A 27325-nucleotide genomic window follows, 5' to 3' on the forward strand; every position below is an offset into this window, starting at 1 on the left:
TAGTGTTTGACTGGAGAGATTTTTGTCTCTTGCTTCTCCAGTCACAATTTTATGGAAAAAAAACACACCTAAAAATGTTAAAAACATTAAACTGAGGTTGCAGTTGTGGAAGTCTCTCTGTGACCTCACAGTGTGTCATAACAATCAGTGTGTTCCTTCTGAGCAAGAAGCACGGCATCACAGAAGTACTTGTGTGCAGTTCATTAAACCAGTTAGTACCTTATGGTTGCGTCCATGCTTGTCCAGCAAAGAGATGATGGACTTGATGTGTCCCTCTTTGATGATGTTTAGTGCTTCAGGACTCTCCACCAGCACACAGTGCAGCACTTCTAGGATCCCTGCAAGCAAAGTATCACAATAAAAACATGAAAAAAAGCTTCTCGATCACCTGAAATGTTTCCTCAGCTGCTGGTCAGCTGACTGAAAATCCACTCGTATTCATGCTGCTGTTTCTGACTCTTCTTAGTTACTGGACCATACTTTTATTTTTAAATGCTTTTCTCTGTCTCTTTCTGAGGCTGCCCACTCCTCACTTGCTGCCTTCCAAGAATCTGCTTAGCTGACCTGTGACCTTGAAAAGTTGGTCAAGGTCAGCCATACAGTAGTACCTCATGTCAGGTCATCACATGTAGCAAATATGGTGAACCTGCTGTTATTTCTTGTCAAATTTCCATGTTCACCAAGAATTTCATAAGATGGCCTCTGTAACCTTAAAAAGTAGTTGGATGCAACCACCATGTGAACTAAGCCCTCAGAAAAGGCACCTATAATATTTAATCTAATATTTAATGCATACATGAGCTAAATGAAGGACAGACCGACAGACAGGCAGAAAACCAACCGCTACATGTGCTCCCCCTTGAGGAGGAGGGCATATTTAGGTTATTTGTGCATCCATGGACACATCTTGGTGGTCTAAAAATGATGTGCAGACAGGCACAGTACCCATGCACACTTATCATGGTGCAGCAGAAACAGATGAACAAAAACCTGGTCGAACAAGCGTAGATTTTTGAATATAAGGTGCAATAAGAGACAAGAGATAAGAGATAAGAGATAAAAGATGAGAAACAAGAGATAGCTGCACATAATTGTTCGTGTTCTTGGCACACATTTCCCACATGGTGCAAATACAAAACTAAAGTAAAAATAAAAAGTAATAACAAAATCAAACTAAAACCAATGAAAAGCATAACACTTAAAACTGTGGTTTGTCCCAAACCTATAAACATCAACGTGTAAATGTACAATAACCAGTTATACATGCAACTGCTGGTCATCTCATCCACATAAAATCCTTAGAAGATTGCCTTGCATCGGTGAGAAGCTGGATGTCTAGTAATTTCCTACTTTTAAAGTCTGATAAGACTGAAATGATGGTTCTTGGTCCAGTGAGACATCGGCATCAATTTGACCAGTTAACGCTCAGCCTCGGCTCGTGTGTCATACATCACATTGACAAAGTGAGGAACCTTGGGGTAATTTTTGATCCTACAATGTCCTTTGACCTCCACATTAGAAATATTACTAGGACTGCTTTCTTCCACCTGCGAAATATAGCAACAATTCGTCTCATCCTGTCTATGGCTGATGCTGAGACCCTGATTCATGCGTTTATCTCTTATAGATTGGACTGCTGCAATGTTCTATTTTCTGGTTTACCATAGTCTAGCATTAGGGGTCTCCAATTGGTTCAAAATGTTGCAGCCAGACTTTTGACACAAAGCAGAAAGTTCGACCACATTACACCCATTTTGGCATCCCTTCACTGGCTTCCTGTCCCAGTGAGATCAGATTTTAAGGTTCTGCTACTAACCTATAAAATTATTCATGGACTGGCACCTCCCCACCTAGCTGACCTAATTAAACCTTACGTACTGGCCCGGGCTTTGTGTTCCTAGGGTGAATAAGAAGTCTGCGGGTCACAGATCTTTCTCTTACCGTGCCCCTGTTCTGTGGAATGATCTCCCTGCATCAATAAAACAGTCAGATTCTATGGAGACTTTCAAGTCCAGACTTAAGACGTACTTATTTTCCCTTTCGTATGGCTAGCATACTGGCATAGTATAGTTCTACACTTTTTACTCTTTTATTTCATTTTCCCTTCAAGTTTACCTAAATTCTGGGTCTTTTAGTGAAGTTTAGGGCTAGTGGCCGGCGATCACCTTAGTATTTCCTGTTTTTCTTGTTGTTTAATGCTGGCAAATTATACAGTATTTCTTGTCTTTCTGATGCCTGATTCTGTTTTTTCTCTCTGTTTAAGGTGCAGCTCCATCCAGAGATGGGTGTGGTATTTGTGCTGGAGACCCTCCTGTCTTGTGCACCAACAGCATTTCCTGTATATTCGTTTTGTGAATTGTTTTGTAATTTGTGTCTGTAGCATGGCCCAAGCAGAGGGTCACCCCTTTGAGTCTGGTCTGCTTGAGGTTTCTTCCTCAGAGGGAGTTTTTCCTTACCACTGCTGCTCTGGGGATTAGTAAGGTTGGACCTTATTTGTGTGAAGCGCCTTGAGGCAACACTGTTGTGATTTGGCGCTATATAAATGAAAATAAATCGAAAAACTGAAACTGAACCTAAATGCATATCACAGTGTGCAACACAGCTCATGGATCTTCATCATTCACCAAATGTATGGAAATGTTTTCAGTATGTGCTTAACCCTGAACTATTCCATGGGGATACAAATAGTTTTGTGCACTGTACTGTGCGTCTCTGTTTGCACCTTCCTGTAGAGGAGTGACTGTTGCATGTCAGCTTGCCCCGTCTGCAGTGGACATGGCACTGGGCAGTGCAGAGACATAAATACATCATGAGGTCAGGTTTTATTGAGCACTTGACCTTCTGCTGTATGCACAAGATCTACAGGTTCATCTGAAAACATCAGAATATTGTAAAAAAAAAAGTTCAAGAATTTTTGGCAGGTATTTCAGAAAGTGAAAACTTTATATTCTAGACAACCCCAAGATGGGGCGAGACATGGCAGAGGCTACCTGGAGATAGTTGGGTGAACAGGGAGAGAGGGTTCAAGCAAGTGAACTTCTGATAACACACCATTAAGGTGTGAAACAGCTTGTATCTTAACTGTCATGCTCATGATAGACAGTTATCCTGAGCTGTCCTGAGTTGACACAGAGTGCAGGGTGGAGCACCTGTTTGGGAGAACTCGTTCTGAATGTGGACAGATGAGAGCTGATTGGGGAAATCAGTTGAGGTGCGCTGAGGTATAATTCACCTGCTCCAAAAAATATAGTCAAACTCTGCCAGACGTTCTCACATTTGGCAGGATTTTTTCGCCCCGATCCGATTCCAAGTCATCTGATTTTGAGTATCTGCCGATACCGAGTCCCGATGCGATGAACAACAATAATTTCATTTTAATTACCTTATTTTATTATTTATCACTTAAACAGTGCACTTCTCCTTGAGGTAGCTTGATCCAGTAATAAAAAATGTACAAATTTCCATGTAATTTTATTTGTCTAAAAATAAATGTCAGAGGTTCCTTATGTTAAACAAGAAATTATCTAATCTGAAATAACAGGTGGTTTTAATTTACAGATTAAAGGTTTCTAAAGAACCATTTATTGATTTAGCTATTTTAATTTAAACAGTGATCAGAAATTTTGAGGTAACAAACAACAACAACAAAAAACATTTCCAAGGATTTTTCTTCAGACACGTGGTTTCTGCACTGATCTGTGGTTCAAATCCCCACCTGACTGGAAAATCACTAAGGGCCCTTGGGCAAGGCCTTTAATCCCCTATTGCTCCCGGTGTGTAGTGAGCGCCTTGTATGGCAGCACCCTAACATCGGGGTGAATGTGAGGCATAATTGTAAAGCACTTTGAGCATCTGATGCATCTGATGCAAAGCGCTACATAAATGCAGTCCATTCACCATTTGTACAGATCAGTGGTTTCTGCCACTAGTCTTCCGTGTTTTGACCCGGTGCGTCATTCCTATTGGACAGCGCGAAGCTACGTCACATCTCAGAGCGTCGAAAGTTCAAAAGTCAACTTGAAAAGTAAAAGAAAAAAAAAACAACTTACATTTGCGTCCTGACAGTCCTCAGTGTCCCTCTGATGCTTTATCAGTGTTCAACAAGTTCAGAGCAGCGCAGTGAAGGTGAATGAAGACGGAAGCTCTTTAAGACACGGTCCTAAACGTGATGAGTGTGCACGTCGCTCGTGCGCACACCATCTCTCGCTCTGTTTTGCAGACAAACGATCACAGGACAATTTGTTTTTTTCTTTTTGTTAATCCGATGACAGATCGTCGTCCTGAGGACTTGGTCAGCACCAGGTCCTGCTGCACACGGAAGGATGACTGAGCAAGAGTTTCGGTGGGAAAGTGTCCATCGTCCTCTTGTCATTCCATCGAGGCGTTAGGCTGAGCGCGTAAACACACCAACAGCAGTTCTGCGAAAGAAACTTTGCGCACGTAACTCCCCCCACCTCTGTCCGGTTGAACTTATGTTTTTTTCTTTTGTTCAATTAAAAAAAAAAGATTGGGTTGAACTTTGACCACGTCAGCCTGCCGACAAGCGGCAATGCGCGCTCCCATCAGAAGCATCACGTCAAAAGCCGAGCTAAAGCGACGCTTCTGAGGCCTCTAAAAAGCAACGCATCTCACGCCTCTGACGCTTCCGACGCGTGAAAGGCCCATTAATCTGCAATAATGAGCCTGAAATAGCGCTGATCAAAATAATGAGGATAAAATCTATATCGGATCTCTGATGGGGATGCAACGTCCGATTTCGATCAAGTCTGAAACCACGTGATCGGGCTCGATTTCCGATCATGTGATCGGATCGGGACATCCCTAGTTTTTACTGTTAAAAGTGCTGCATGCAAAACGTCTCACTGTGACCTCTCCGGAGAACTTTGTCCTTCCAATCAATTTATGCAGCACAAATCACAACATAACTCACTCTGAGTTGTGCCACAAAAATAAGGTCGAACCCGACCTACCCTGTGAGTAACCACAATTGCTACAGAGGTCAGGAAAAAAAACTCCCTCAGGCAAAGAAACCTCAAGAAGACCAGACTTAGTGGAGTGACCATCTGCTTTGCCCAAAATATCAAAAACAACATAAGAAATAAACAAAGCACAACAAAGATCAAAATGTTGCAGCAAGGCAACCGTACACATCGGGTTCAGTGGCCCAATTACCAATGGCTCAAAGGACGTCCAAATATCGAAGAGCAGAGTCTCAGTCAATGGACTGCAATTAGCCAGCAGGTGATCAAAGCCACATTGGACAATTCCCCAGATTCTATCCATATGATGCTTCCAGAAGTTCTCAGCACATTCTGGATATCCACACTTCCCCAATAGAGCTTGTTTATTGTCAACTCGTTTACGTTTTAAACCAGTGGTGTCCAAAGACATTCCAGAAAAGGCCAAGAGGGTACAGGTTTTCTTTGCAGCCACTGACTGCACCTGGTGATTTCACTGACAAACTCATACCATCTGCTCAAAGTGATGTTAATCAGTGAAATCACCTGGAGTCAGTGGCTGCAAATAAAACCTGCACAACCTGCACCCTCTCTTGGCCCTTTCTAGAATGTGTTTGGACACCACTGTTCTGAACAAATAAAGCTGTCCTAAGATAAAGACCAAAGACAACAAAGAGTAGCCGACTCACCAGAAGATGCCTCCAGTCTCTCCAATCTGCTAATGAGCCAGTCCAGTGATCCAGAAAACTGGGCACAGTTTTTCCTGTTCCCCCGTATCAGTGCAGCTGTGAGGTCAAGAGGACAACAGGAGGCAAGAAGCAGGGGTCAGGAGGGGACAACAGGAGTCAGGAGGGGACAATAGGAGACAGGAGGGGCCAGCAGGAGGCAAGAAGCAGGGGTCAGGAGAGGCCAGCAGGAGTCAGTAGGGGACAATAGGAGTCAGGAGGGGACAATAGGAGACAGGAGGGGACAGCAGGAGGCAAGAAGCAGGGGTTAGGAGGAGACAATCGGAGACAGGAGGGGACAGCAGGAGTCAGGAGAGGACAATAGGGGTCAAGAGAGGACAGCAGGAGTCAGGAGAGGGAAGCAGGAGTCAGGCGAGGACAGCAGGAGTTGGGAGAAGACAGCAGGAGTCAGGAGAGGACAATAGGGGTCAAGAGAGGACAGCAGGAGTCATGATGGAACAGTGGAAGTCAGGAGAGGGCAGCAGAAGCCAGGGGAGGACAGCAGGGGTCGACAGAGGACAGTAGGGGTTGGTAGAGGAGAGCAGGAGTCCAGAGAAGGCAGCAGGGGTCAGAAGGAGTTTGGACAGTTAGTCAGGGCAGTAAATATAAGGAGAGAACAGCAAGAGTCAGTGGGAGTTGGGAAGGGACAGCAGGCATTAACAGCGGACAGAAGGAGTCAAGAGAGGAAAGTAGGACTCAAGAGGACAGGATGTGACAGCAAGAGTGAGGAGTAGAGAGGAGAGGAGAGCAGGAGTCAGGACATGGTTCAATTTTATCAGAAAGGCTGTGAGACAAGGCACCAAATAAAGACTCTGAAAGGACATGACCACAGAAGATGTGCAAATAACCTCAATGGTTCACTTCAGGGAGCATGTGCTGTTGCTGGGTATCGCTACACCCACTACACTTGCATGTCATAAATTACAGGAGTGAGGCTACATATAGTCCATCCGTAACATGAACCCGAAACCTAACCTGTCAGCATTCCAAATGGTGACTGGGATTAATGGAGTTCAGTAAAGTAATTCCTGAACATTACAGGAGAGGGTCAAACATTCACTTTTCACTGGATGATTTATTCTTTATCTGTTCGGTGCAGAAGATGTGCTTAAACAAATTACTGAAGCTTCAACTGCAGATGCAGACAGCCACCAGACTGTGGCTGCACAGGTCAAACAGGTCAGACTGCGGTCACACCAGTCAAACAGGTCAGACTGCAGCCGCACTAGTCAAATAGGTCAGACTGTGGTTGAACCAGTCAAACAGGTCAGACTTTGGTCAGACTGTGGCCACACTGGTCAAACAGGTCACAGTGCAGTAGCATCGGTCAAGCAAGTCAGACTGACGTCAGACTGTGGCTGCACCAGTCACAAAGGTCAGACTATTTTGTTGGTTTGTCTGGTTGGTTTGACTGAGTTGTCACACTGGTCAAACAGGTCAGACTGTGGTCAGACTGTGACTGTATTGGTAAAATAGGTCAGACTGTGGTCACACCAGTCAAACAGGTTAGACTTTGGCCAGACTGGCTGCACCAGTCAAACAGGTCAGACTGTGGCTTCACCAGTCAAACAGGTCAGACTGTGGTCACATCAATCAAACAGGTCAGACTGAGGTCACATCAATCAAACAGGTCAGACTGAGGTCAGACTGTGGCTGCCACTGGTCAAAGAGGTCAGACTGTGGTCACACCAGTCAACCATGTCAAACTTTGGTCAGACTGTAGCTGCACAGGTCAAACAGGTCAGACTGTGGCTGCACTGGTCAAACAGGTCAAACTGTGACTGTACCGGTCAAACGGGTCAGACAGGTGTCACACCAGTCAAACAAGTCACACTGTGGTCACGCCAGCCAAACAGGTCAGACTGTGGCTGCACCAGTCAAATAGGTCAGAATGTGGTCGCACCAGTCAAACAGGTCAGACTGTGGTAGCATCAGTCAAACAGGTCAGACTGCGGTAGCATCAGTCAAACAGGTCAGAGTGCGGTCACACCCATCAAACAGCTCAGACTGTGGCTGCACCGGTCAAATAGGTCAGACTGTGGTAGCATCAGTCAAACAGGTCAGACTGTGGTAGCATCAGTCAAACAGGTCAGACTGCGCTAACATCAGTCAAACAGGTCAGACTTTGGTCAGGCTGTAGCTGCACAAGCAAACAGGTCAGACTGGGGTCACACCAGTCAGTCAAACAGGTCACACTGTGGTTACTCCAGTCAAATGGTCACACTTGGGTCACACCAGTCAAACAAGTCAGACTGCGGTCACATCAGTCAAACAAGTCAGACTGCGGTCACATCAGTCAAACATGTCAGACTTTGGTCAGACTCTAGCTGCACTGGTCAAACAGGTCAGGCTGTGGCTGCACTGGTCAAACAGGTCAGACTGTGGCTGCACCCAACAAACAGTTCAGACTGGGGTCACACCAGTCCAACAGGTCACACTGTGGTCACTCCAGTCAAACATGTCAGACTGTGGTTGCACCAGTCAAACAGGTCAGACTACGGTCACATCAGTCAGACAATTCAGACTTTGGTCAGACTGTGGATGTACCATTCAAACAAGTCAGACTCCAGTCACATCAGTCAAACAGGTCTTACAACTTTGGTCAGACTCTAGCTGCACCGGTCAAACAGGTCAGACTGTGGCTGCACTGGTCAAAAAGGTCAGACTGTGGCTGCACCAGTCAAACAGGTCATACTGGGGTCACATCAGTCAAACAGGTCACACTGTGGTCACGCCAGTCAAACAAGTCAGACTCCAGTCACATCAGTCAAACAGGTCTTACGACTTTGGTCAGACTCTAGCTGCACCGGTCAAACAGGTCAGACTGTGGCTGCACTGGTCAAAAAGGTCAGACTGTGGCTGCACCAGTCAAACGGGTCATACTGGGGTCACACCAGTCAAACAGGTCAGACTGTGGCTGCATCAGTCGAACGGGTCATACTGGGGTCACACCAGTCAAACAGGTCACACTGTGGTCACGCCAGTCAAACAGGTCAGACTGTGGCTGCATCAGTCAAACAGGTCAGACTGTGGTCGCACTGGTCAAACAGGTCAGACTGAGCTCAGACTGTGGCTGCCACTGGTCAAAGAGGTCAGACTGTGGTCACACCAGTCAACCATGTCAAACTTTGGTCAGACTGTAGATGTGCCATCAAACAGGTCAGACTGCAGTCACATCAGTCAAACAGGTCAGACTTTGGTCAGACTGTAGCTGCACAGGTCAAACAGGTCAGACTGTGGCTGCACTGGTCAAACAGGTCAAACTGTGACTGTACCGGTCAAACGGGTCATACTGGGGTCACACCAGTCAAACAGGTCAGACTGTGGCTGCACCAGTCAAATAGGTCAGACTGTGGTAGCATCAGTCAAACAACTCAGACTGCGGTCACATCAGTCAAACAAGTCAGACTGCGGTCACATCAGTCAAACACGTCAGACTTTGGTCAGACTCTAGCTGCACTGGTCAAACAGGTCAGGCTGTGGCTGCACCAGTCAAACAGGTCAGAATGTGGTCACATCAGTCAAACAGGTCACACTGTGGTCACGCCAGTCAAACAAGTCAGACTCCAGTCACATCAGTCAAACAGGTCTTACGACTTTGGTCAGACTCTAGCTGCACCGGTCAAACAGGTCAGACTGTGGCTGCACTGGTCAAAAAGGTCAGACTGTGGCTGCACCAGTCAAACGGGTCATACTGGGGTCACACCAGTCAAACAGGTCAGACTGTGGCTGCATCAGTCGAACGGGTCATACTGGGGTCACACCAGTCAAACAGGTCACACTGTGGTCACGCCAGTCAAACAGGTCAGACTGTGGCTGCATCAGTCAAACAGGTCAGACTGTGGTCGCACTGGTCAAACAGGTCAGACTGAGCTCAGACTGTGGCTGCCACTGGTCAAAGAGGTCAGACTGTGGTCACACCAGTCAACCATGTCAAACTTTGGTCAGACTGTAGATGTGCCATCAAACAGGTCAGACTGCAGTCACATCAGTCAAACAGGTCAGACTTTGGTCAGACTGTAGCTGCACAGGTCAAACAGGTCAGACTGTGGCTGCACTGGTCAAACAGGTCAAACTGTGACTGTACCGGTCAAACGGGTCATACTGGGGTCACACCAGTCAAACAGGTCAGACTGTGGCTGCACCAGTCAAATAGGTCAGACTGTGGTAGCATCAGTCAAACAACTCAGACTGCGGTCACATCAGTCAAACAAGTCAGACTGCGGTCACATCAGTCAAACACGTCAGACTTTGGTCAGACTCTAGCTGCACTGGTCAAACAGGTCAGGCTGTGGCTGCACCAGTCAAACAGGTCAGAATGTGGTTGCACCAGTCAAACAGGTCAGACTGTGGTAGCATCAGTCAAACAGGTCAGACTGCGGTCACATCAGTCAAACATGTCAGACTTTGGTCAGACTCTAGCTGCACTGGTCAAACAGGTCAGACTGTGGCTGCACTGGTCAAACAGGTCAAACTGTGACTGTACCGGTCAAACGGGTCAGACAGGTGTCACACCAGTCAAACAAGTCACACTGTGGTCACGCCAGCCAAACAGGTCAGACTGTGGCTGCACCAGTCAAATAGGTCAGAATGTGGTCGCACCAGTCAAACAGGTCAGACTGTGGTAGCATCAGTCAAACAGGTCAGACTGCGGTAGCATCAGTCAAACAGGTCAGAGTGCGGTCACACCCATCAAACAGCTCAGACTGTGGCTGCACCGGTCAAATAGGTCAGACTGTGGTAGCATCAGTCAAACAGGTCAGACTGTGGTAGCATCAGTCAAACAGGTCAGACTGCGCTAACATCAGTCAAACAGGTCAGACTTTGGTCAGGCTGTAGCTGCACAAGCAAACAGGTCAGACTGGGGTCACACCAGTCAGTCAAACAGGTCACACTGTGGTTACTCCAGTCAAATGGTCACACTTGGGTCACACCAGTCAAACAAGTCAGACTGCGGTCACATCAGTCAAACAAGTCAGACTGCGGTCACATCAGTCAAACATGTCAGACTTTGGTCAGACTCTAGCTGCACTGGTCAAACAGGTCAGGCTGTGGCTGCACTGGTCAAACAGGTCAGACTGTGGCTGCACCCAACAAACAGTTCAGACTGGGGTCACACCAGTCCAACAGGTCACACTGTGGTCACTCCAGTCAAACATGTCAGACTGTGGTTGCACCAGTCAAACAGGTCAGACTACGGTCACATCAGTCAGACAATTCAGACTTTGGTCAGACTGTGGATGTACCATTCAAACAAGTCAGACTCCAGTCACATCAGTCAAACAGGTCTTACAACTTTGGTCAGACTCTAGCTGCACCGGTCAAACAGGTCAGACTGTGGCTGCACTGGTCAAAAAGGTCAGACTGTGGCTGCACCAGTCAAACAGGTCATACTGGGGTCACATCAGTCAAACAGGTCACACTGTGGTCACGCCAGTCAAACAAGTCAGACTCCAGTCACATCAGTCAAACAGGTCTTACGACTTTGGTCAGACTCTAGCTGCACCGGTCAAACAGGTCAGACTGTGGCTGCACTGGTCAAAAGGTCAGACTGTGGCTGCACCAGTCAAACGGGTCATACTGGGGTCACACCAGTCAAACAGGTCAGACTGTGGCTGCATCAGTCGAACGGGTCATACTGGGGTCACACCAGTCAAACAGGTCACACTGTGGTCACGCCAGTCAAACAGGTCAGACTGTGGCTGCATCAGTCAAACAGGTCAGACTGTGGTCGCACTGGTCAAACAGGTCAGACTGAGCTCAGACTGTGGCTGCCACTGGTCAAAGAGGTCAGACTGTGGTCACACCAGTCAACCATGTCAAACTTTGGTCAGACTGTAGATGTGCCATCAAACAGGTCAGACTGCAGTCACATCAGTCAAACAGGTCAGACTTTGGTCAGACTGTAGCTGCACAGGTCAAACAGGTCAGACTGTGGCTGCACTGGTCAAACAGGTCAAACTGTGACTGTACCGGTCAAACGGGTCATACTGGGGTCACACCAGTCAAACAGGTCAGACTGTGGCTGCACCAGTCAAATAGGTCAGACTGTGGTAGCATCAGTCAAACAACTCAGACTGCGGTCACATCAGTCAAACAAGTCAGACTGCGGTCACATCAGTCAAACACGTCAGACTTTGGTCAGACTCTAGCTGCACTGGTCAAACAGGTCAGGCTGTGGCTGCACCAGTCAAACAGGTCAGAATGTGGTCACATCAGTCAAACAGGTCACACTGTGGTCACGCCAGTCAAACAAGTCAGACTCCAGTCACATCAGTCAAACAGGTCTTACGACTTTGGTCAGACTCTAGCTGCACCGGTCAAACAGGTCAGACTGTGGCTGCACTGGTCAAAAAGGTCAGACTGTGGCTGCACCAGTCAAACGGGTCATACTGGGGTCACACCAGTCAAACAGGTCAGACTGTGGCTGCATCAGTCGAACGGGTCATACTGGGGTCACACCAGTCAAACAGGTCACACTGTGGTCACGCCAGTCAAACAGGTCAGACTGTGGCTGCATCAGTCAAACAGGTCAGACTGTGGTCGCACTGGTCAAACAGGTCAGACTGAGCTCAGACTGTGGCTGCCACTGGTCAAAGAGGTCAGACTGTGGTCACACCAGTCAACCATGTCAAACTTTGGTCAGACTGTAGATGTGCCATCAAACAGGTCAGACTGCAGTCACATCAGTCAAACAGGTCAGACTTTGGTCAGACTGTAGCTGCACAGGTCAAACAGGTCAGACTGTGGCTGCACTGGTCAAACAGGTCAAACTGTGACTGTACCGGTCAAACGGGTCATACTGGGGTCACACCAGTCAAACAGGTCAGACTGTGGCTGCACCAGTCAAATAGGTCAGACTGTGGTAGCATCAGTCAAACAACTCAGACTGCGGTCACATCAGTCAAACAAGTCAGACTGCGGTCACATCAGTCAAACACGTCAGACTTTGGTCAGACTCTAGCTGCACTGGTCAAACAGGTCAGGCTGTGGCTGCACCAGTCAAACAGGTCAGAATGTGGTTGCACCAGTCAAACAGGTCAGACTGTGGTAGCATCAGTCAAACAGGTCAGACTGCGGTCACATCAGTCAAACATGTCAGACTTTGGTCAGACTCTAGCTGCACTGGTCAAACAGGTCAGGCTGTGGCTGCACTGGTCAAACAGGTCAGACTGTGGCTGCACCCAACAAACAGTTCAGACTGGGGTCACACCAGTCAAACAGGTCACACTGTGGTCACTCCAGTCAAACATGTCAGACTGTGGTTGCACCAGTCAAACAGGTCAGACTACGGTCACATCAGTCAGACAATTCAGACTTTGGTCAGACTGTGGCTGTACCATTCAAACAAGTCAGACTCCAGTCACATCAGTCAAACAGGTCTTACAACTTTGGTCAGACTCTAGCTGCACCGGTCAAACAGGTCAGACTGTGGCTGCACTGGTCAAAAAGGTCAGACTGTGGCTGCACCAGTCAAACAGGTCATACTGGGGTCACATCAGTCAAACAGGTCACACTGTGGTCACGCCAGTCAAACAAGTCAGACTCCAGTCACATCAGTCAAACAGGTCTTACGACTTTGGTCAGACTCTAGCTGCACCGGTCAAACAGGTCAGACTGTGGCTGCACTGGTCAAAAAGGTCAGACTGTGGCTGCACCAGTCAAACGGGTCATACTGGGGTCACACCAGTCAAACAGGTCAGACTGTGGCTGCATCAGTCGAACGGGTCATACTGGGGTCACACCAGTCAAACAGGTCACACTGTGGTCACGCCAGTCAAACAGGTCAGACTGTGGCTGCATCAGTCAAACAGGTCAGACTGTGGTCGCACTGGTCAAACAGGTCAGACTGAGCTCAGACTGTGGCTGCCACTGGTCAAAGAGGTCAGACTGTGGTCACACCAGTCAACCATGTCAAACTTTGGTCAGACTGTAGATGTACCATCAAACAGGTCAGACTGCAGTCACATCAGTCAAACAGGTCAGACTTTGGTCAGACTGTAGCTGCACAGGTCAAACAGGTCAGACTGTGGCTGCACTGGTCAAACAGGTCAAACTGTGACTGTACCGGTCAAACGGGTCATACTGGGGTCACACCAGTCAAACAGGTCAGACTGTGGCTGCACCAGTCAAATAGGTCAGACTGTGGTAGCATCAGTCAAACAACTCAGACTGCGGTCACATCAGTCAAACAAGTCAGACTGCGGTCACATCAGTCAAACACGTCAGACTTTGGTCAGACTCTAGCTGCACTGGTCAAACAGGTCAGGCTGTGGCTGCACCAGTCAAACAGGTCAGAATGTGGTCGCACCAGTCAAACAGGTCAGACTGTGGTAGCATCAGTCAAACAGGTCAGACTGTGGTAGCATCAGTCAAACAGGTCAGACTGCGCTAACATCAGTCAAACAGGTCAGACTTTGCTCAGGCTGTAGCTGCACAAGCAAACAGGTCAGACTGGAGTCACACCAGTCTGTCAAACAGGTCACACTGTGGTTACTCCAGTCAAATGGTCACACTTGGGTCACACCAGTCAAACATGTCAGACTGTGGTTGCGCCGGCCAAACAAGTCAGACTGCGGTCACACCAGTCAAACATGTCAGACTGTGGTTGCGCCGGCCAAACAAGTCAGACTGCGGTCACATCAGTCAAACAAGTCAGACTGCGGTCACATCAGTCAAACAAGTCAGACTGCGGTCACATCAGTCAAACACGTCAGACTGCGGTCACATCAGTCAAACACGTCAGACTTTGGTCAGACTCTAGCTGCACTGGTCAAACAGGTCAGGCTGTGGCTGCACCCAGCAAACAGTTCAGACTGGGGTCACACCAGTCAAACAGGTCACACTGTGGTCACTCCAGTCAAATGGGTCACACTTGGGTCAAACCAGTCAAACATGTCAGACTGTGGTTGCGCCGGCCAAACAAGTCAGACTGCGGTCACATCAGTCAAACACGTCAGACTGCGGTCACATCAGTCAAACACGTCAGACTTTGGTCAGACTCTAGCTGCACTGGTCAAACAGGTCAGACTGTGGCTGCACCCAGCAAACAGTTCAGACTGGGGTCACACCAGTCAAACAGGTTACACTGTGGTCACTCCAGTCAAATGGGTCACACTTGGGTCACACCAGTCAAACGGGTCACACTTGGGTCACACCAGTCAAACAGGTCAGACTTTGGTCAGACTGTGGCCACACTGGTCAAACAGGTCACAGTGCAGTAGCATCGGTCAAGCAGGTCAGACTGACGTCAGACTGTGGCTGCACCAGTCACAAAGGTCAGACTATTTTGTTGGTTTGTCGGGTTGGTTTGACTGAGTTGTCACACTGGTCAAACAGGTCAGACTGTGGTAGCATCGGTCAAGCAGGTCAGACTGAGGTCAGACTGTGACTGTATTGGTAAAATAGGTCAGACTGTGGTCACACCAGTCAAACAGGTTAGACTTTGGCCAGACTGGCTGCACCAGTCAAACAGGTCAGACTGCAGTCACACCAGTCAAATAGGTCAGACTTTGGTTTCACCAGTCAAACAGGTCTGACTGCGGTCACACCTGTCACACAGGTCAGACTGCTGTAGCACTGGCCAAACACGTCAGACTGTGGTCAAATCAATCAAACAGGTCAGACGGAGGTCAGAGTATGGCTGCCACTGGTCAAAGAGGTCAGACTGTGGTCAGACTATGGCTGCACTGGGCAAACAGGTCAGACTGCAGCCACACCAGTCAAACAGGTCAGACTGTGGTTGCACCGGTCAAATAGGTCAGACTGGGGTGACACAAGTCAAAAAGATCTGACCTTGGTCAGACTGTGGCTTCACCAGTCAAATAGGTCAGACTGTGGTCACATCAATCAAATAGGTCAGACTGATGTCAGACTGTGGCTGCACTGGTCAAAGAGGTCAGGTTGTAAATGGACTGGTAAAACAGGTCAGACTGCAATCACACCAATCAAACAGGTCAGACTGCGGTCACACCCATCAAACAGCTCAGATTGTGGCTGCACCGGTCAAATAGGTCAGACTGCGGTAGCATCGGCCAAACAGGTCAGACTGAAGCCAGACTGTGGCTGCACCAAGCAAACAGGTCAGACTGTGGTAGCATCAGTCAAACAGGTCAGACTGCGCTAACATCAGTCAAACAGGTCAGACTTTGGTCAGACTGTGGCTGCACAAGCAAACAGGTCAGACTGGGGTCACACCAGTCAGTCAAACAGGTCACACTGTGGTTACTCCAGTCAAATGGTCACACTTGGGTCACACCAGTCAAACATGTCAGACTGTAGTTGCACCGGCCAAACAAGTCAGACTGCGGTCACATCAGTCAAACAAGTCAGACTGCGGTCACATCAGTCAAACACGTCAGACTTTGGTCAGACTCTAGCTGCACTGGTCAAACAGGTCAGGCTGTGGCTGCACCCAGCAAACAGTTCAGACTGGGGTCACACCAGTCAAACACGTCAGACTTTGGTCAGACTCTAGCTGCACTGGTCAAACAGGTCAGGCTGTGGCTGCACTGGTCAAACAGGTCAGACTGTGGCTGCACCCAGCAAACAGTTCAGACTGGGGTCACACCAGTCAAACAGGTCACACTGTGGTCACTCCAGTCAAACATGTCAGACTGTGGTTGCACCAGTCAAACAGGTCAGACTACGGTCACATCAGTCAGACAATTCAGACTTTGGTCAGACTGTGGCTGCACCATTCAAACAAGTCAGACTCCAGTCACATCAGTCAAACATGTCTTACAACTTTGGTCAGACTCTAGCTGCACCGGTCAAACAGGTCAGACTGTGGCTGCACCAGTCAAACGGGTCATACTGGGGTCACACCAGTCAAACAGGTCACACTGTGGTCACGCCAGTCAAACAGGTCAGACTGTGGCTGCATCAGTCAAACGGGTCATACTGGGGTCACACCAGTCAAACAGGTCACACTGTGGTCACGCCAGTCAAACAGGTCATACTGGGGTCACGCCAGTCAAACAGGTCATACTGGGGTCACACCAGTCAAACAGGTCACACTGTGGTCACACCAGTCAAACAGGTCATACTGGGGTCACACCAGTCAAACAGGTCACACTGTGGTCACGCCAGTCAAACAGGTCAGACTGTGGTCACACTGGTCAAACAGGTCAGACTGAGGTCAGACTGTGGCTGCCACTGGTCAAAGAGGTCAGACTGTGGTCACACCAGTCAACCATGTCAAACTTTGGTCAGACTGTAGATGTGCCATCAAACAGGTCAGACTGCAGTCACATCAGTCAAACAGGTCAGACTTTGGTCAGACTGTAGCTGCACTGGTCAAACAGGTCAAACTGTGACTGTACCGGTCAAACGGGTCAGACTGGTGTCACACCAGTCAAACAAGTCACACTGTGGTCACGCCAGTCAAACAGGTCACACTGTGGCTGCACCAGTCAAATAGGTCAGACTGTGGTAGCATCAGTCAAACAGGTCAGACTGCGCTAACATCAGTCAAACAGGTCAGACTTTGGTCAGGCTGTAGCTGCACAAGCAAACAGGTCAGACTGGGGTCACACCAGTCAGTCAAACAGGTCACACTGTGGTTACTCCAGTCAAATGGTCACACTTGGGTCACACCAGTCAAACATGTCAGACTGTGGTTGCGCCGGCCAAACAAGTCAGACTGCGGTCACATCAGTCAAACAAGTCAGACTGCGGTCACATCAGTCAAACACGTCAGACTGCGGTGACATCAGTCAAACACGTCAGACTTTGGTCCGACTCTAGCTGCACTGGTCAAACAGGTCAGGCTGTGGCTGCACCCAGCAAACAGTTCAGACTGGGGTCACACCAGTCAAACAGGTCACACTGTGGTCACTCCAGTCAAATGGGTCACACTTGGGTCACACCAGTCAAACAGGTCAGACTGCGGTCACATCAGTCAGACAATTCAGACTTTGGTCAGACTGTGGCTGCACCATTCAAACAAGTCAGACTCCAGTCACATCAGTCAAACAGGTCTTACGACTTTTGTCAGACTCTAGCTGCACCGGTCAAACAGGTCAGAGTGTGGCTGCACTGGTCAAAAAGGTCAGACTGTGGCTGCACCAGTCAAACGGGTCATACTGGGGTCACACCAGTCAAACAGGTCACACTGTGGTCACGCCAGTCAAACAGGTCAGACTGTGGCTGCATCAGTCAAACAGGTCAGACTGTGGTCGCACTGATCAAACAGGTCCAACTGCCATCACACCAGTCAAACAGGTCAGACTTTGGTCATGCTGTAGCTGCACCGAGCAAACAGGTCAGACTGGGGTCACACCAGTCAAACATGTCAGACTGTGGTAGCATCGGTCAAACAGGTCAGACTGAGGTCAGACTGTGGCTACACTGGTCAAACAGATTCAACTGTAGTCACACCAGTCAAACAGGTCAGACTGCGGTCACATCAGTCAAACAGATCAGACTTTGGCTAGACTGTGGCTGCACCATTCAAACAGGTCAGACTGTGGTCACATCAGTCGAACAGGTCAGACTGTGGCTGCACCACTCAAACAGGTCACACTGTAGTTGCACCAGTCAAACAAGTTAGACTTTGGTCAGACTGTGGCTTCACCTGTCAAACGTGTCAAACTGGGGTCACTCTAGTCAAAAAGGTCAAACTGTAGCTGCACCCAGTCAAATAGGTCAGATTGTGGTCACGCCAGTCAAACAAGACAGATAGTGGTCACATCACTGAAATGGGTCAGACTGCAGTTGCACCAGTCAAACAGGTCTCACTGGGGTCATACCAGTCAAACGGGCCAGAATGCGATTGCACCAGTCAGTAAGTTTGTGTGTGTGCATGTGTGTGCGCACATGTATGTGTGTGTTTACCCAGCAGCTGGTACAGAGAGTTCAAGATGGTGCTCCAGGTGTTCCCTGCCTGCCGTCCTGCTGACTCGGTGCAGTGAGCAGCGCTGCTGTAGATGTGAAGCCGATCAATACACTCTAACACGATGCTGATCATCCCCTGCAGACACACACCTGATTCACGACATGTGCAAGCTGATGTTTCCTCACAATACAAGTGAAACTCATCTCAAGAGACTGTTTGACAATAAATGGACTACATTTATATAGCGCTTTTCCATCTGCATCAGACACTCAAAGCGCTTTACAATTATGCCTCACATTCATCCCGATGTCAGGGTGCTGCCATACAAGGCGCTAACTACACACCAGGAGCAATAGGGGATTAAAGACCTTGCCCAAGGGCCCTTAGTGATTTTCCAGTCAGGCGGGGATTTGAACCAAGGATCTTCAAGTCTCAAGCCCAACACCTTAACCACTAGACCATCACCTCCCCTACTAAAAATAATAAACCCTAATAAACCATTCTAGTACAGCATCTCCAGAGAGACCAAGTACTGAAGACAGGTCACTGGTCAACAGTGAGATAGAAAGCACAAAGACCCTACAAACATGCACCTTCTGTTTCCTGCAAAGGCCTCTGTGTTGCCTGTCTCCTCTGGCCAAGCAGCAAACTTTGTGGGGATGTTTCTTAGGTCCTGTAGCAACAATTTTCTGATATGTTCCACAAAATCAATCCTGGGTGATGTTCTCGCATGTCGTGTAAAAAGTCAACAAAAAGTTTGTTCAGCTTGCTAATGGTTAATTTTTATTGATCAATTTGTCAAATTTTGACAGAGCAAAGACAAAGAAATCCAAACAGACTATCTACAAAGAATTCATATGAAAGAAGCGAGAATGAAGAACATATTTGGAAGTCAGCATGGTGTATGAGCCAATGAAAATGACATATTATCAGTGCAGATTATGGTTGATTTAGATACAGCTGCTTTCTTAAAAAGTCTCCCTGCCAGTAGGTAAATCTACCTTTCACCATAATTGTTGTGCAATTTTCATCCTGCTATCATATCAAGATGCCAGAAACAATATATGAGTGGTGTCAGTACAGGAAAACTGTTACTGTAACACCACCACCATAAATATAGTATAGCATAATATTATTATGCTGACACAGTAGATGCCATCACTTTCAAACAAGTATGGTACAAAGGATTAAAGGCTTAATGTTCAGTCACTGAGAAGCAGCTTTGCTGCAAAATGTTTGAGTTTATGAAGTCAAATGTTTATATGAAATTGATGTCTGAGCCTTCATGCAGTTACACAGTTACAAATGTCTGGTCATCTCCACTGGATTTTTTGTAAGAACACCTTCCAGTACAGCCAGCAGCAGCTTTGCAGCTACACTCGACAAGTTCACCACATACATACTTCTAAAGCAATTGGCAAAGTTGTCCACAGTAAAATCCAACAAGTGGCGGCGCCCATTTCCAGCCCTATGTTTCTGGAGTTGGTATTTGCTGCTGAGATTGATCACGTGTTGTCCAGATTCAAGCTTGGTAGACACAACACTTTGTGTGTTGCAGGAGGGCACCTTGTGTGGGAGGAATAGTGTCCATGGTTTTGCTTTGTTGGCAAAACATTTCTCTGCAAGCCTCATTCACAGTCTCAAGTCTGCTTGTCTTCTGGTCCATGAGGACAGTGGAGCGCTCCAGACGTTCGATGTTCTCATCACTAATGTGGAAAACTGGCAAGGCAGTTGATATTTCTTTGCTAAGAGTTCGGGCCAGATTTTGAAATGAATGTAGAAAAAGCTCCTTCCTTGTTGGGGTTTGGTCTGTGTCCAGGGTTTTTTAGTTGTCTCTGTGTCTTGTGTATTTGATCAAGTGTCCTGTCTTCTCATGGTTTGTGTCTTTCTGTGAGTCCTCGTGTCATGTCTGTGTCACCTGTCCAGTTTTCACGACAGTGCATGCGGAACTGTGCAGGCACGCCCCTCTTCCACTCTGTCAGTGTGTGAGTCTGGTGGGCATGGACATCCCCACTACTGACTTTTCCTGTTGTGTCCAGTCTGTTTTCTCTGTGCTCCTTAGTCTGTCATCTGTGGGTGTGTGTGAAGTTACGTAGATGAATGCACTGTTGTTTAATCTTTGTCTGTGCGTGCAGACATGTCTTTCTGTCTTGCCTGGTCTGTGTGCCTGCTTTCATGTGTTCGGTTCTTGTTCAGTTGTGGTTTAGTCTAGTCTTTTCATTTCTCACTCTGTGTATTTTCATCATGTTGCATTTCCTTTATGAAGGTTATTTTCTCTCAGTGTGCATTTTCATGAGGTTTGGTCGTTTGTCTCAGTATCTGCTGCACCCTGGTGTTCCCTTTTGTTAATACATGTTCCTGTTACCTAAACAGTCCACTCGTGTTTAATTAGTGCAGCTGGTTATTTATGTTCACATATTTGGGATTAGTCTTTGGACGTCCATTGTCGTTGATGTTGCATCTTTGTAAGTAGCCAGTAGCCAATGTTGCACTTCTTGTTTTGCACTGACTTAGTTCTGGATTTTTTGCGTTCCCTTTTGTTATTGACTCTCTTAGTTTTTCCTCACTTCCTCATGTCTCAGATTTCCCTCACCCTTAGTGGATTGATCTTGTATTTTTGTTGAACTCCTGTCCTCACCCTTTTTGTATTTTTTGGGATGCCCTCACCCAGATTAATATAGAGCTGTGTTTTTGCTCAGACCTCCTTTCCCCTGGAGGGAGTTAGTTGTCAATCTTTTGTTTGTTAATAAAACAGAGTTTTGGAATTTACCTTTTGTGTTTGAGCTATCCTGCATATTGAGGTTTGAATGTTGATTAGTTCATAGCTCCCAAATCATAACATTCCTGTGGCAAAGCCAACCCAAATGTTCAGTGTCGGGCATATGTCTTGCAGGTGGTACAGTAAAACCTGCCAATCAATATGATAATAGCATCGGTGTCCACGGTGCAAACAAAGCAAGACTTTGATTCTTGCTGTAATGCATCTTCCACATGAAAGTCTGGTCCTACTACTCAACCATGAGGAGTCCGGTATCAGCCTCTTCATGGTTGCGTGCAGGTATGAGATGGTCGCTTCCTCTGATGGCAACATTTTCTCCTTGGGTCACCACTGTTTAGCCAGGAGGAAATTCACTGCTTTCAATCTTCTTGGACAGAAATTCAAAGAATTCCTCCTTGTTTTCTGCATCACACAGGAAGTCCTGCCACTGTCCTTTGATGCTGTTTTTGAGATACCTGTCCCAAACAATGTCAACCCTATCTGAAGATTGATTTAGGCAGCTTTTAGTCAAGTAAAAGTCTGTTCATTTTTGTCAGCAGAGAAGTGAGTGCATTTTAGTCTCATTTCACTCAAGACAGTTTATTCTTTGACAAAAAAAAAAAAAAAAAAAAATCAGATTATTTCTCGTTACCATTTCAGTCAATACAAATACAGTAGTGTTCAGAATAATAGTAGTACTATATGACTAAAAAGATTAATCCAGGTTTTGAGTATATTTCTTATTGTTACATGGGAAACAAGGTACCAGTAGATTCAGTAGATTCTCACAAATCCAACAAGACTAAGTATTCATGATATGCACACTCTTAAGGCTATGAAATTGGGCTATTAGTAAAAAAACAGTAGAAAAGGGGGTGTTCACAATAATAGTAATGTGGCATTCAGTCAGTGAGTTCATCAATTTTGTGGAACAAACAGGTGTGAATCAGGTGTCCCCTATTTAAAGATGAAGCCAGCACCTGTTGAACATGCTTTTCTTGTTGAAAGCCTGAGGAAAATGGGATGTTCAAGACATTGTTCAGAAGAACAGCGTAGTTTGATTAAAAAGTTGATTGGAGAGGGGAAAACTTATACGCAGGTGCAAAAAATTATAGGCTGTTCATCTACAATGATCTCCCATGCTTTAAAATGGACAAAAAAAAAAAAAAAAAAAAACAGACGCATGGAAGTAAACAGAAAACAACCATCAAAATGGACAGAAGAATAACCAGAATGGCAAAGGCTCACCCATTGATCAGCTCCAGGATGATCAAAGACAGTCTGGAGTTACCTGTAAGTGCTGTGACAGTTAGAAGACACCTGTGTGAAGCTAATTTATTTGCAAGAATCCCCCGCAAAGTCCCTCTGTTAAATAAAAGACGTGCAGAAGAGGTTACAATTTGCCAAAGAACACATCAACTGGCCTAAAGAGAAATGGAGGAATATTTTGTGGACTTCCATAGCATGTCTTTTTCCTGATTCTCTCCCCTCAGCCCCAACCAGTCCCAGCAGAAGACTGCCCCTCCCTGAGCCTGGTTCTGCTGGAGGTTTCTTCCTGTTAAAAAGGAGTTTTTCCTTCCCACTGTCGCCAAGTGCTTGCTCATAGGGGGTCGTTTTTACCGTTGGGGTTTTTCTGTAATTATTGTATGGCTTTTGCCTTGCAATATAAAGCGCCTTGGGGCAACTGTTGTTGTGATTTGGCGCTATATAAATAAAACTGATTTGATTTGGACTGATGAGAGTAAAATTGTTCTTTTTGGGTTCAAGGGCCGCAGACAGTTGGTGAGACGAGCCCCAAACTCTGAATTCAAGCCACAGTTCACAGTGAAGACAGTGAAGCATGGTGGTACAAGCATCATGACATGGGCATGTTTCTCCTACTATGGTGTTGGGCCTATATATCGCATACCAGGTATCATGGATCAGTTTGGATATGTCAAAATACTTGAAGAGGTCATGTTGCCTTATGCTGAAGAGGACATGCCCTTGAAATGGATGTTTCAACAAGACAATGACCCCAAGCACACTAGTAAACGAGCAAAACTGTGGTTATACAACTAAATACTAGTTTAGTGATTCACAGGATTGCTAAAAAAACAGTTTGAACATAATAGTTTTGAATTTGTAGCATCAACAGCAGATGGTACTATTATTGTGAACACCCCCTTTTCTACTTTTTTTTTTTACTAATAGCCCAATTTCATAGCCTTAAGAGTGTGCATATCATGAATGCTTGGTCTTGTTGGATTTGTGAGAATCTACTGAATCTACTGGTACCTTGTGTTCCATGTAACAATAAGAAATATACTCAAAACCTGGATTAATCTTTTTAGTCACATAGCACTACTATTATTCTGAACACTACTGTATAATGTTTCACACACCTGAAATAACAAATGTTATAATGACCTGACAAAATATTCTTGTTGAGTGATTGAGGGTTTGTGGTGTTTTTCCCCAAAATTTAAAATCTGCAAGGCTTCCCATCAGATACAATGAGACATTCAGTTTTCTTGTCAGTCTCATGCTATTTAAAATGGGACCAGATATCTCCATGAGGTTTTGTGTTGTAGCCATAAGGTAGCAGAAGTAGTACAGGAAATAGAGATGTCTTCCTTCGTGGCTGCAGCATCATTTTGAATGTCGGTAAATGCTTGTAGACAAAAAACAAAAACAAACATTTAAGCTGAATTTAATGCAATACATTTTAGTCTCATCCGTTTTTGTCAACAATAATGCACGTTTATATTGTCTTCATCAGTGTTTTAGAACACTGATGCCGTCACACCATCATCTCGTTGTCATAAAAAAATGATGATGAAATTCCTAACACTACTCTGAATTAACAAATTCAACATTTTCTCATGAAATAAGTATAAACTTCTAAATTGAAACATTTTATTTATTTGTAACACTTTACACCAGACAAAATAAAAGCAGTCTCTCACTCCCAGTCCCAAATACAGTAGTGTTCAGAATAATAATACTGCTATGTGACTAAAAAGATTAATCCAGGTTTTGAGTATATTTCTTATTGTTACATGGGAAACAAGGTACCAGTAGATTCAGTAGATTCTCACAAATCCAACAAGACCAAGCATTCATGATATGCACACTCTTAAGGCTATGAAACTGGGCTATTTGTAAAAAACAAAGTAGAAAAGGGGGTGTTCACAATAATAGTAGCATCTGCTGTTGACGCTACAAACTCAAAACTATTATGTTCAAACTGCTTTTTTAGCAATCCTGTGAATCACTAAACTAGTATTTAGTTGTATGACCACAGTTTTTATGATTTCTTCACATCTACAAGGCATTAATTTTGTTGGTTTGGAACCAAGATTTTGCTTGTTTACTAGTGTGCTTGGGGTCACTGTCTTGTTGAAACACCCATTTCAAGGGCATGTCCTCTTCAGCATAAGGCAACATGACCTCTTCAAGTATTCTGACATATCCAAACTGATCTGTGATACCTGGTATGCGATATATAGGCCCAACACCATAGTAGTAGAAATATGCCCATATCATGATGCTTGCACCACCATGCTTCACTGTCTTCACTGTGAACTGTGGCTTGAATTCAGAGTTTAGGGGTCATCTCACAAACTGTTTGTGGCCCTTGGACCCAAAAAGAACAATTTTACTCTCATCAGTCCACAAAATATTCCTCCATTTCTCTTTAGGCCAGTTGATGTGTTCTTTGGCAAATTGTAACCTCTTCTGCACATGTCTTTTATTTAACAGAGGGACTTTGTGGGGGATTCTTGCAAATAAATTAGCTTCACACAGGCATCTTCTAACTGTCACAGCACTTACAGGTAACTCCAGACTGTCTTTGATCATCCTGGAGCTGATCAATGGGTGAGCCTTTGCCATTCCGGTTATTCTTCTATCCATTTTGATGGTTGTTTTCCGTTTACTTCCATGCGTCTCTGGTTTTTTGTCCATTTTAAAGCATTGGAGATCATTGTAGATGAACAGCCTATAATTTTTTGCACCTGCGTATAAGTTTTCCCCTCTCCATTCAACTTTTTAATCAAACTACGCTGTTCTTCTGAACAATGTCTTGAACGTCCCATTTTCCTCAGGCTTTCAAAGAGAAAAGCATGTTCAACAGGTGCTGGCTTCATCTTTAAATAGGGGACACCTGATTCACACCTGTTCGTTCCACAAAATTGACAAACTCAAAAAAAAAAAGTAGAAAAGGGGGTGTTCACAATAATAGTAGTGTGACTGAATGCCACACTACTATTATTGTGAACACCCCCTTTTCTACTTTTTTTTGTTTTTTTTACTAATAGCCCAATTTCATAGCCTTAAGAGTGTGCATATCATGAATGCTTGGTCTTGTTGGATTTGTGAGAATCTTGTTGTGTGGGCCGCTGAAGAGGAGGTACTGCTGGCCCACCACCACTAGAGGGCGCCCTGCCTGGAGTGCGGGCTCCAGGCACCGGAGGGCGCTGCCGCCTTACAGGAGCAGCCAGGATGACAGCTGTCACCCGTCACCGGAGACAGCTGATCCCAATCACTACGGAGGTATATCAGCAGGACGGCATCTCCACCTCATTTGCCGAGATATCGTTTCTACCAGAGAGCAGTACCAGGTCCGACACGCGGAGGCAGTGGCCACCTGGGAGTTCGGGACTTGGCGGCTCCAGTATTCCCGGGGTCCTGTGGCGGAGGAAGCCGTGTGGTTCCGGTCTTACCTTGGAGAGGCGTCTCCTATCTTCGAGCCTGCCCACACGACACTTTTGTGAGGTCAGGGCTGTCAGGGGGCTAACTACCTGACTGTAGCCCTTAATGAACCTCCTGTAGAAATTAGCAAAGCCTAGGAACTGTTAAAACTTCCTACGGCTTGTTGGTTGGGGCCAGTCTCTCACCGCCGCAACCTTGGCCGGATCAGGAGCGACGGAGTTGGAGGAGATGATGAACCCCAGGAAGGACAAAGAAGTGCGGTGGAACTCACACTTCTCGCCCTTCACAAACAGCCGGTTCTCTAACAACCGCTGCAGGACCTGACGTACATGCCGGACATGAGTCTCAGGATCCGGAGAAAAGATGAGTATATCGTCTAGATATACGAAGACGAACCGGTGCAGGAAGTCCCGCAATACGTCGTTAACCAGGCTTGGAACGTCGCGGGGGCGTTTGTGAGGCCGAACGGCATGACCAGGTACTCAAAGTGACCTAAGGGGGTGTTGAATGCCGTCTTCCACTCGGCTCCCTTCCGGATCCGAACCAGATGATACGCGTTTCTAAGATCAAGCTTGGTAAAAATCTTGGCTCCATGCAGGGGCGTGAACACCGAATCCAACAGGGGTAACGGGTATCGGTTGCGAACCGTGATTTCGTTCAGCCCCCTATAATCGATGCATGGACGAAGTCCGCCATCTTTTTTACCCACGAAAAAGAAACCTGCGCCCATCGGGGAGGTGGAATTTCGGATCAACCCGGCAGCTAACGAGTCCCGGATGTAGGTCTCCATTGATTCGCGCTCAGGCCGTGAGAGGTTGTACAGTCTACTGGACGGGAACCCACTGCCTGGAACCAAATCGATGGCACAATCGTACGGACGGTGGGGGGGGAGTGTGAGCGCCAGATCCTTGCTGAACACGTCGACAAGGTCGTGGTACTCCACCGGCACCGTCCCCAGATTGGGCGGGACTCTGACCTCCTCCTTAGCTTGGGAGCCGGGAGGAACCGAGGAACCTAGACACACCCGATGGCAGGTCTCGCTCCACTGGCTCCCAAGCTAAGGAGGAGGTCAGAGTCCCGCCCAATCTGGGGACGGTGCCGGTGGAGTACCACGACCTTGTCGACGTGTTCAGCAAGGATCTGGCGCTCAGACTCCCCCCCCACCGTCCGTACGATTGTGCCATCGATTTGGTTCCAGGCAGTGGGTTCCCGTCCAGTAGACTGTACAACCTCTCACGGCCTGAGCGCGAATCAATGGAGACCTACATCCGGGACTCGTTAGCTGCCGGGTTGATCCGAAATTCCACCTCCCCGATGGGCGCAGGTTTCTTTTTCGTGGGTAAAAAAGATG

General features: G+C 46.8%; 1 protein-coding gene across 3 annotated transcripts in view; it reads right to left on the reverse strand.

Moving 5' to 3' along the window:
- Positions 1-27325, reverse strand: part of ryr2a (ryanodine receptor 2a (cardiac)) — a 723597-nt gene that overhangs the window by 557701 nt on the left and 138571 nt on the right. For all 3 annotated transcript variants that reach the window (XM_034193918.1, XM_034193917.1, XM_034193919.1), the window contains exons 14-16: positions 18521-18656; positions 5648-5743; positions 220-338 (exon numbers count right to left, since the gene is read on the reverse strand). In XM_034193918.1, the coding sequence (XP_034049809.1) occupies positions 220-338; positions 5648-5743; positions 18521-18656 (351 nt within the window). The remainder of the gene's footprint in view (positions 1-219; positions 339-5647; positions 5744-18520; positions 18657-27325) is intronic.

Source organism: Thalassophryne amazonica, chromosome 18 (genome assembly GCF_902500255.1).
Source record: "Thalassophryne amazonica chromosome 18, fThaAma1.1, whole genome shotgun sequence".
Classification (NCBI taxonomy): Eukaryota; Metazoa; Chordata; class Actinopteri; order Batrachoidiformes; family Batrachoididae; genus Thalassophryne; species Thalassophryne amazonica.